The sequence below is a fragment of the Diorhabda sublineata genome, chromosome 9 (genome assembly GCF_026230105.1).
Source record: "Diorhabda sublineata isolate icDioSubl1.1 chromosome 9, icDioSubl1.1, whole genome shotgun sequence".
NCBI classification, from domain to species: domain Eukaryota; kingdom Metazoa; phylum Arthropoda; class Insecta; order Coleoptera; family Chrysomelidae; genus Diorhabda; species Diorhabda sublineata.
This window is the reverse complement of record NC_079482.1, coordinates 21400419-21412411: the sequence shown is the minus strand read 5'-3', so window position 1 is coordinate 21412411 and position 11993 is coordinate 21400419. Positions and strand designations below refer to the sequence as shown.

Below are 11993 nucleotides of genomic sequence, written 5' to 3'. Positions count from 1 at the left end.
TCGAATGTATAATTTGGAAAATATATTTTTGATTTTGCAACTAAGAGACCTATAACTCAAAAACGAAAGATCGTATGAGAAATTATTTCACGTCATATACTGACGAGATCCCTGTATATATAAATATTAATTTTTGCTTTATTTGATGGATGTAGCTCAACGACTTATAGTTAAATTTCACAAAAAATCAACTCGAAGGCCAATTGCCTGCATTCGAAATTTCCACACCCGATAGTTTAAAAATAAATAAATAAAGGGACAAATGGATTGGACAAAGACAATAGTGATATAAGAATGAGAGCATGGAATTCTAGAAGTGTCAAGAAAGAGGAAAAAGAACTGGTAGAAAAAATAAAAAGTCATAAAATAGACATATTAGGTATTACAGAAACAAAAACAAAGAAAAAGGATGAAGCAGATTCAAAAAGGATACTAGACGTTTTGGTACGAGTGAAGTTAATGTATTAACGTATGTATTAATGATGTAGAATCAAATTTTGATCTTTTGGAGAGCGTTCTGGAGGAAAAAGAATTGTTTAATAAGCCTTCCAAGATCTTTAATATAAAACTGGTCTCCATCTGGATAATCCTCCTGGAGCAGCTTTATCTAAGAAAGGAAGTTAAACCACAATAACGTCGACGGAAAAGGAAAAAACTGTGACGGTGGCAACCTGCTGCAGTGCCAGTATTTTCCCCTCCTGCTTGCATCATGAGGAGCAAAAATAAAAAATCAGAATATGAAGATGGCATACCTCCAAGTTCCGTCCTCTACATGTCACAAAAATCGGTCTACATAACTGCGGATATCTTTACAAGTTGGCGTAAAAACCATTTTATTTCTCTAAAACCAACGGCTAAGGTCCTACTGATTGTTGATGGGCATGCATCGCATTTTTAGTTTTTGAACTGGCCAAAGCAAATGACATTATTCTTTTTTGTTTGCAGACACATTACTCATTATCTTCAACTCTTAGACAGAAGTCCTTAAAATCGTATTTGTACCCCATCATATTATGGCACTCTTTTGTCAGAATTTTGGGGAACATCTACGTCCATTATGATTAATATCAGACTTCTATGGAGATCAAAATAGAGGACTAATACAACCTAACGTTACTAACGAAAGTCCATTCGGTCATAAATCGGAGTCACCCCAACCAGGAACCTCAAAATCTGTTACAGACACTATCAAAATTCATCAATTTTTTTATGAATTGAGTCCAGTTCCAGAAATTGACAACACTACAAGAAAACGTGCAAAACAAGTAGTAGAAATACTAACTTAAGAAGAAGGTATTAGAGAACAGAATCAACTTTTGATGATGAATGTAAAATAAATTTGGATAGTGAAGATTCAGCTGAAGAATACTACAAATATGATTGTGTGAGGTGTGGTAAAAACTGTCTGCCTGAAAATATTTGGGAAACATGTGGAAAAAAAAGGAATGGTAAAGACTGAAGACAAGGAAAATCAAAGCAAGGTGAAAGTAAAATGGACGAAGATATAATATGACCATCTTTTACTACTTCCTACGGCCATCTAACACGCATGGGTTGGATAAGATGGCCTCTTTTTTAATTTAAAAAAATTTAACTACTAAAATAATAATTGATAAATGGTCACCAAATTTTGTAAAACCGAAGTTGATTGCAAAAAGATTAATAATAAAGTAAAGATTTTCTTTTTGTAACAGTTACATACAATTCTACTTTAAACAAATAATATCCAAGATTTTTCGCAATTTTCCGTACAAAGCATTTGGACATGTCGTCAACTAATCCAACTAATCTGCTGAAATATGAACGTTAAGTATATATCAGTATAATTAATTTTGTTATGAAAAGCAGTTGTTACTTATCTCAACCAAATTTTTTATATAGCCGATTCTTCACTTAACCAATTAAGAAGAGTGGTAAAAGCACAGGAAGTAGGGTCATAATATTTATTTCAACTCGTGCTCGTTCTATTTAAACTTTGAAAATGCCGTTCAATTTAAGAGTCAGAATTAAATAATTTACCAACGACTGACTGCATCATGTCTACGAACCATCTTTCGTTAGCTTTTGTTGTAATAAAACGGAAGAAGTTAACTTTTTTATTTATTAATTGGGCAGCTGGTGAGCTGGCACGAGTGTGACATGAACTTTCACCTCTACCCTCCACTTTTTTGTTTTCTGTTAGCCTTCGGCATAATTACATAATGAGAGATTTCATTGAGTAAATAGTAACAACAGCTGATAATAATAGTACACGTTATTTGTTATAGTCTCCAGAGACATTATGGGAGTTCATGACTTTCCATGAAAAAATATTTTCAATTGGAAAAGTTTATTTCAAATGTATTAATCTAAATTGAAAATTAACATAGACAATATTTATCGACGGATGTAGATTTTATTTATTCCTGTATAATCGCACGATTAAAATAGTGAGTATCATTATACTCTATTTATCGAAGAAAAATAGTAAATCAAAACATATTCACGTATAATGCACGTGATCAAAGTTGGAAACGCCAAAGCCGAGCGTGTAACAGGACCGCACTTATATATTATAGGTAATAGTTATAGGTAATAATTATTATATAAGTCCATAGCAAAAATTAAATCAGAATGCATGTCCGGAATTGAATATTATTATTATAATAAAAGTAGTTTACAGGGTAGAAGGCACTTTTCAGTAAATATGCCGTCAAATTATTGCGGAAAAAGATGATATCAATTTGATTTCAATAGGCAAGTGATTGTGCATTTTTTTACAATGTAAAATATTGAGCCCTTAACTAATTCTGAACGTGGAGTAGGTAGGTAAAGGTCGTGCTCCGCGTTCCTAAGTGGATAGCCGTGCAACGACTGGATTGAAGAAGCGTGCTTATGAATTAGGCAAATAGATTCAAAGAATACTAAGGAAGGAAGAGTCAGAATAATCTTTTTAAGAAGTCCCTACAAAAATATACAATGTAAACGTGAAGTTTGGAATAAATACACATTCATTTAAAAATTTAAAAAATATGTGTATGGAAACATAACATAAAATGATGATAATGACATTGAGTTTCCACTGTCGTCAACAAAGGGCGAAAACTTGCAAATCAATGACAATGTTTATATTCCATATTTTGGTTTCAACCTTTTCCTGTTCACTTTTTCCACTTAACATGTGTAATAGTTTCGTGGGAAATATTTTTAACGTCAGAAAATTTAAATGTTTTATTTTCTGCTGCAACATATTGTGTCACAGATCTCTCCAGATCAATTCAGTGGGGTTGAGTTCACAATGATATTTTCTTTTTTAACAATTCCATCAATAATGTTTGAGTTATACTTATTTTTATGCTCTGATTTAACCATCGTTTCATCAAAATCGATATTTCTAAAAGTAACCCATTCTCGAATGACTCGGTTTTCCATGTTGCCATTGCTGGAACTTTCTCAAGTTTCCTCTTGTCTAATATGACACAATCCTCTTCAAGCTTCGGAGAGTTTTCGAAAAATAATTTTTGAAAGAGACCATCTCCATTTACTCGTGATAGTTTCCGGGTTTTTTCGATTCAAATACCCATAAAGCATCTGGCAGAAAACCATCTTCACTACCGATGTGACAAATTAGTTTCAGACCTCTTCCTAAAATTAAATGTTCTCTTTAAAACCAGGCACGTAAACAACCAAACATAAAATGTGCTATCAGTTGAATATGAAAAATATTCAAGTTAACCCAATAATAAATAATAGTAGAAAAATCTCTTTGGAAACAATCTTTTATTTGAATGAAATTTTAGGGAACTCGCAATATGAAATTAAAAATAGAAGAAAATCGAATAATTTGACATTTAATTTGTGAGTAGAAGAATACAGTTTCTTAGAATGAATGGTTCACTAAAGTTGACTAAATTTGTCTTCTACAAACTCCTGGATTTTTTTACCAAAATAATTTAAATATGTCTATCTATCCAGATCTATGGATCCCTTTACTGACTGTAAAGTTATGTGATATTTTCTATTACTCGATAAGGGTTATAATTATCATATTGATTTTAGTAGAGCTTAAAACTAATAGTGTGGATTTAAGTAAGTCATATTTTATAGCTTACAATTTCTCCAATTACTTGTAATTTTTTAAAATATATAAAACTTTCTCCAAAGGTACTTTTTTCAAATACCCATAGAAAGTTTTATATATTAAGTATAAGTTAACATATTTTTCTATTATTAAAACGTTCTCTAAAATTTAAAACTCAGTAAAAAACAATCATATATTAGAATAATAAATTGTGTATGAGATTTGAAGATGAAGTGTTTTTGTATAGAACACTCTGTTTTCTATTACACCAAAACATTGTGCGACTTAACCAAGTTATCATCTAAGACTGAAGGTGAAAGACTGGAAAATGAACTCTTATATATGATGATTTCAAATATTATAATTCCTTCAACTGTCTTTAAAAATAAAATTTAAGAAAAAAGTGAATTTCAATGTCACTATTAGAAAATATTCTGATGGGTGAATCTTGTTGCTTCCAAAGTATTATTCATCCCAGTGTAGTGTATGGGTTCTCAGATATTTTGACTGGGTTATCCTTGAAGTGAGTTATCATTGTTGGTAAATAAGAAAAATAGAGTTAATGGAAGATATTTCAACACTGTTTTGAATTTTGATCATTTTTTATTCACTTTCTCCACTCCTTTTTCTCCTCTCCAATTTCTTTATTCCATATATCGCTACCTCAGAGCAACAGTGAGATATTTTCGTTTGATTTGATATTTAACAGTGATAATACTGTGTCACAAAATAAAAATAGGTAGGGTTTTGCTATGTATTTACTCGTATTTTGTATTTAAATCATGCAAATTGAAACTATTATAAATAACTAATAGTCGGCCACACAGAAAATGAAGCAGACAATATTCATTTTGGGAATTTTGAAAAGTGAACCCATTTTTATTCCTAGTGAAATATCCATGCTTGTTAAGACCTCCAAGAAGACAGGGGAGCCCTATAATGTAAAAGAAACTTCGGACTTTTATGATTGGAAGAAGTTACGACTTTGGTAAAAAGTTTCTATAAACACAGATGATGAGAAATTCACCTGGAACGATGTAAAGATAGTTGAACTAAGGAAACAAAATGAATATTCTATTTTTTATAAGACATCTTATAAAGATGAATGTTTCAAAGGAATTGGCATAAGAAGAAAAACAAGGAAAAGCACAAAGGAGTTAGCATTACAGAAAATAAAAGATCTAATTTCATTGTATTCAGCAAATCTAATTCCTAAAGCACATCATCATTTCTTTTTTAATTTAGGAAGCTCATAGAAGGTCTTAACAGCTGCCAACAGTGATAATATATTATAATAATACTATTTTATATTCAATTTGTTGAAAATAAGTGTTGTAAATAGAAATAAAAATATTATCATTTTTGTACCAATGACCTCATTATTTTATTTATTTATTACCAGTACACAGTTTGTCCCAAATAAGCTAATAATGTATTTTATTTGCTGAGACTTACTGAGTTAGATTGTTCAGTGTTGCAGTGAGACATCCATGTTGAGCCTTATTATTATTTTTTTATAGCTATAATTAATACTAAAATCGGAAAATATGTCAAAATACTGTTTCAGGAATTATCAGACAGCATATTAGTATTTTTCCCATTTTTAATTAAGGTATAGTCAAGAAGCAATTTGTGATTGAAAGTTATATACATATGTTAAGAAATTTACGAAAAAGTATATTTGTAAAATATAAGAAAAATCGTCTACTGCAATATGTATAGTAGAGTAGGTGTACAGATTTTACTAGTTGAATAATAAATTTAGATTATACTCAAAAATTGCTATTTTTCAATAGTTGACTTATTAAACTTAGTAGATTTCCTTATAATACTCGATTAACAGTGTTAAACTGCATATCTCACCCCTCATTATTAGATGGTTATATTTATTCGTTTTAGGAAATCACCAAAATCATATTCAACAATTTCAAATTTGTTAAATTTGCAATTTGCAGTTGTGTAGTTTTATAGTATCTATAGTTCATAAAATTGTAATAATAATAACAATAAAGATAATTAAATTCTTTTGTATTTTATAATTTAAGCAGATATTAATCAAAATGAACTTCTCAGATTTAATTACACACACACGACTACAGACAGGGAACACTAAATAAAATTTTGCAAAATAGTTTTTTGAAATATTACCTACCTGATGGGTTTTTTAATTCGGTGGAAAATTCATCCAACAATGCGTGCTTTGAGAATTGTATGGATGAGTCCAACTAAACCTTATCCTTAGTTTGTCCAGCGTTTACCCATGTTTCATCCAGGTAGTAAATTTTTTTTCACGAAATTTTGTATATTTTCGTCTCCACAAAATTATTTCTGCTTTTTGTAATATTGAACTGTTCCTTCCTCGTTTTTTGTATTGAAATTACAAAAAATTACTGGTACAAACCAGAATGAACGAAGATGTGTTTGTGGTTAGTAATTACCGGAAGTACATCATTTTTATTTGAATATAAACTAATCTGAGATTACCAAGAAAAAATGAGGGTCGATGTGAGAAATAGCAGGTTTTGAAACACGGATTCCCGCATTGATGAAGCTTTAGTCAATAAAATAGACTTACCACCCTTATCAGAAGAATTTCCATGTCTTTAGGAAAATTTCCGTAAAGTGTAAAAAAAGACGAATGGGAACTTTATTATCGCACGTTTTTAGACGAATATCCTTAATGAGCAGGGTCTTCGGAATAGAATAAAAAGTGGCCGTTTTCCACAATCTGCATTTTGATATTTTTACGTCAATAGTTAAGACATCGATATGAAAAAATAAGCAAACTAAAAGAGGTGTTCAGAAAAATGTGATAGAATTTGGCCAAAGATAAGATGGGAATGAATGTTATATCTAATTTGTTTTCGACCTATCTACTGAATCTTGGAACAAACTCTTCTTGTGAAAATAATGAAAAAATATTAAAAATGAATAAAATTAAATCATGATTTCAGCTTTGGATAATAAATAGAAAGCACTTTCGACAGCAATTGCCAGCTTTATATACCAATTGTTGTAGAATTTTCCTTCAAAATCTCGTTTACTTTTCACCCAAAAAGAATGGAGTTATAGAGGTTATAGTCGGGCGTCATGGCAAGTCTTATAATATTCTGAGTTGTTAACGTTGTATTAAAGAAAGTATTTCTCCAAAAAGACATATTTTGTGCAAATTTTCACGGTCTACAAAGTTTGTTCATATACATTGTATTGAAATTTCCAACCTCTTCCACGTAATTGACAAAATACCAATATTTCGGGGTTTTCCGTAAGATTTTTTCTTAAAATAGTGTTCAAAAACTGTTCGTATACCAAAAAAATATTTCTATTGGTTTCAGTGTCACGTTATAACCATTGGTTCTTGGACTACAACAGATAATCGTGTCTGATCGCGGAATTTCAGGACTGAGTGAAAAATTACTGTTACTTCAACGGAATTCAATAAAAATCAAATCTTATGGAAGCGCATTTCAACAGTCTACCAGATAGAAAAATTATGGAAAATAGTATTCTAGGTGATTGACGAGGATTACACTCTGTTTATCTCTCTCTACATACAGGGATCGGCATAAGTTTGATATGCTTCGTCGGACCTGCTTTTCGGTTGTGAAACGTTGCCGTGAAGGCATTGATTAAGATAAGTATTAATTTGAACACTTTTTTCGAATCCCTTTTGTCATTTCTTATAGTTTTTTTTTCACAAGCAGGGCAGTTGTTTGAGTATAATACAGAATTGTAGGATCTTTCAGAAAGTCATCTCTACGTTTGCTTCAGCCTACCTAGCGGAGCCTGACCTGACCTAGCTATTGTTTCGTCTTCTTCTCAATCAAATTTTTTATTGAGTATTGAGAAGACAGGTGAATAATTTTATTCCCTTTGTGTAGTGTTTTATTACTTTAGTAGGTGGTAAAAAAAATCAAATTTTTTATATGGTTACCGAAGTTTAAATTTTGATGTGCTCGACTAATATAAAACACATCAAACTCATCTCAAACAAAGAAAATTCTTTTATTACGACAGATGTGCCGTTTGGTTTTTAGAGTCCATAAAATTCTAATTCTCATTTCTTGAATTTTAATAAACCACATCACACATATTAAATATTCTTAACATCACTATCTATTTAATCTACTAGATTTAATTCACACAATACGACTCCGACGGCTACGAAACTTTACAATAATTTACCCTAATCGGGATATGAGCTGCTCAATCAAATACCAAAAGCGGCTTCTAACAAATAGAGATGTTAGTGTGACAATTCGCAACAAATCACCCTCCACACCAGTCCCTGAGGCGTTCCACATAAGGGTCAAAATGGTTGTATAGATGCCAGATTAACACGTATGTTTAATAAATAGCCGGATTTGGCAGCTGTACTAAAGTGGAGAGGGGTAGTTAACCCTTGGTAGTAGGGCAATTGTGTACTCTTAAACTTGGCCTTATCGAAACGGTGAATGATTTTGTTGAGAAACTACGCGTCTATTGTTGTGACACAATACCACAAACATTTGTAATAATATCGATGTGCTTTTGAGTTTTGGATAAATATACAAATGCCACAATAAATTTTACGAATATTGTTGCGCTCCAAAGAAACGTGAATTTCTGGTCGCATGATTTTTTGATTTACTTGTTTCGGCTTGAATTTTGGTATCGTTATTAACAAAAGATTTTGTAGAACGAATATTAATAAGAAATATCAAATTTATTTAGTTCTATTTTGACTCTATGAGACTAGCTGCTTGAGATACTATGCTAAAAAGCTCAGTGTTTCACTACGTTGATGGTCTCTAACTCAATGACAATATAAAATATACGAGAGCTGCTTGACATAAGATATAAAGATGGCAAAATTTACTAGTATTGCTTATTTAATCCTTGTTTTAATGTCATTTATCAAAGTGGAAAAGTTTCTTCAATTTCTGATTCTTTAGACCTTTTAACATAATAATGCTTCTAAATGCTCTTGATTTTAGGTCTCTTCTGTTTCAAAATTAGTTTTTTTTTGATAGTTTTTGAAAGAAAGATAAATTTTGACGTTTCAACTTTTCCTTTAGTCTTTATCAAAATATGATATTGCCATTGACAATTTGCTTATTTATATTGATCTATAGATCACCTTAATCATCAAAGTAAGAATAAAATCAGCTTGGAACAGAGTAAGAAATACAGATGTCAAAGAACAATGCGGGATACAAGACATTGTGATATGGGGAAGACAGCGTAAGAGGCAGTGGTACAACCATGTAAGACGGATGGACGAGAACAGACTTCCGAGAATAGTCCTAGAAAACAACCCGCCCGGCTCAAGGCCTCCCGGGAGACCACCTAAAAGGTGGAAATATAGTTGGCAATCCACCTCTCAGGAAAAGATGCAGAGGCAGCTTCAGAATTAACATATCGACAGATCTCCAAGAAGTAGAAGAAGAAGAACTTTGTTCTAATAAGAAAAATTAATTTTTCCTTGGTCCCCACATCTCAAATATATAGCAGTAATCTTCTGTTATAAAATTCGTTTTTTTTTAATAATTTTTAATAATAATTTGTTGTTTCAACTTTTCTTTAAGTTTCTATCAATTAATATGAAGAAAAAATAATTTTTATTTTGAATTATTCTATCGAGCAGCAGGTTTCAGCAACTAGCAAGTACAAATAAACATAACCGATTACTTTAAGTCATAATCTTCACCATATTGTTTTTTTATTCGACGAAATACATTATGTATGTACATTCATACCTACATTAAAATCATAACACCAAAAATACGCATTTTTATTAACGTTTCCACGGAATAACGGTACATTTCGACCTCTGTAAGCGGGGGCCTCTGTAGATGAGACAACTATAATTTTAAACCTGCCTAATTGAAAAACTGGATTATTGGAAACCCTCAATAATTGGTACATATGTCAAGGTCTCTTCAGATCCCAATTAACCTGGTTTTACTGTAGTTTGAAATATTTTGAAATGTAACATACTTTTAATCATTAAATAATTCGACCACACGTTGATTTCTTTTGTTGTTGTGCCAATTTCAAAAGATAAGCCAATAACAGCGTCTCCGAAATAGGACTGCATGTTTTTTCTTCTTCTATTCCACGCATCTTGAATTTTTCGCGATTTATCTGGCTATAATATTTGTGATGCTTCTTTGGCTACTTCTACTAATTCCGGTGGAGTCTAACAACACTGGGAATAAGGCATTTTCTACTACTACTATACTTTATTCCGAAAGAGTGTAGAGTAATAAAACAATCCCTCTCCTGGCCACCATAGCCGTAGCCACATTTAAGAACAATTTATTATTTTATTTTATTAAACATTAGCAAATGAATACAACATTTATTTTCTAAGAAATTTATTGCATCAATTTCAAATTTTCCACTATGTTTACTTATCGGCCAAAACAATTCCTTTGGGGTATTTTAAGAAAGGAATGTTGGTGACAGGTAAATATTTCACGCCCCTCATAGTATGTATCTATACCAGACAGGTTAATTTGTAAAATGTTTTCTGGAAAAAATGATAATTACTTAAATGGTTATTGACAAGTTTCAGTTTAAGAAAAAGTCCTATAAAAGAGAATACCCAATACACAACTGCATTTCTAGCGCAGTGTTTGTCACAGAAACGTTTACAAAGCTTCAGTGAATATTCAATATGTCGACCTATGAAAACTATACTCCAATACATAAAGTGAAGACTCATACACTCTCTGTTAACAAGTATGTGTTCGAAGATGACAGGTCTAGGAAAATCAACGGACTACAAACTTCTTAAGAAAAGAAAAACCCATTGCAACGGCTATGATGGTAAGAGTCTTCTTACTTTTGGGGTGATTCAGAGGTTGGTGTGAAAGTATTAAAATAGAGAGAGAAATAAAGATATCCTTCAATTTTGGAAAGAAAAGGATGGCCATTGGGATTATCTAGGTAACCGCTTACATTTTAGTACGATACATTTTGTGGAAAATATATATCTGTTCAGTTACTTATTTATCATTGGCATATTTGAATATTCCAAATATAGAACGTATAGTACCGTACTAAAAATTTCAGGGTTTTTCATTTATGATGAGCATTTATTATTTTACGCTCTTTCCAAATAGAATATAAACATTAAACACCAATGAAAGAAACAGAGAAAAAATTTGTGAATATTAGTTTTCTACTTTTTGGTATGTGCCTAGTTCCGTAACATTGAGAGCCTTACACGTCACTACCAATAAAAGTATAACGCTACAATAGGAGTTGGACCAATTTTCTAATATTCACTGTATAAAAGCACGAAGACGTGTCATAAAAAATTAAGTAGCAGAACAGAAACTCCAAGTGTTGTCTTCCTTGTATATATACTACGTGTCTATATTAAAGTAGTTGAAGTGCATTATCAGAAATATTTGTGTTTTAAAATTCACGAGAATGAATCAAGATATAATAAACTTGAAGAAATGGTAATTATATAGACAATTATTTTATACAGACATTATTATAAACAAAAATACAATAGTATGTTTAATACCTCAAAATTATTTATAGGTTATGTTTTAGTAAGTATAGTTAACTATAGATATTTGTAATAATATGTAATAATTCTAAATGGACAGTGTGAAAACTGTTCCGACTAAGGAAGACAGAATGACAACGATTTCTCTATCCTCCGAGGTTCCAGCTCGAATCTGCGCATTCTCAATCATGCGCAGTATTAATAAACTGTTTCGAACGAGAGAGAAAATAAATAATGTCGGCACCGTAACTTAGCGACGTTTTTTCCAATACCAATTATCCATATTTGGTATTACTACATAAAGAATATGAGATATATTTTAATATATGATGCATAATAATAATTACCTTGTAGCTTTAAATCCTTTCACCGCAGCCAATGTAAAATCTGGATCAAATATAAAATATGGAGTCATCATGAATACAT

The 11993-nt window shown here is 31.2% G+C and overlaps 1 protein-coding gene across 1 annotated transcript; it reads left to right on the top strand.

Moving 5' to 3' along the window:
• The first annotated feature begins 294 nt into the window (after window positions 1–294).
• LOC130448553 (uncharacterized) lies at window positions 295–9456 on the top strand. Its single transcript, XM_056785967.1, has 2 exons — window positions 295–444; window positions 9175–9456. The coding sequence occupies exons 1-2, from the start codon at window positions 295–297 to the stop codon at window positions 9454–9456; spliced, it is 432 nt and encodes a 143-aa protein (XP_056641945.1).
• The last annotated feature ends 2537 nt before the right edge of the window (window positions 9457–11993 follow it).

What these genes read in the sequence shown, in the direction of transcription:
- LOC130448553 (XM_056785967.1), top strand. Translation starts at nt 295, where the DNA reads ATGAGAGCATGGAATTCTAGAAGTGTCAAGAAAGAGGAAAAAGAACTG. An exon ending in AAAGGATACTAGACGTTTTG is followed by an intron (nt 445 to 9,174) that starts GTACGAGTGAAG and finishes ATTGATCTATAG; the next exon opens with ATCACCTTAATCATCAAAGT.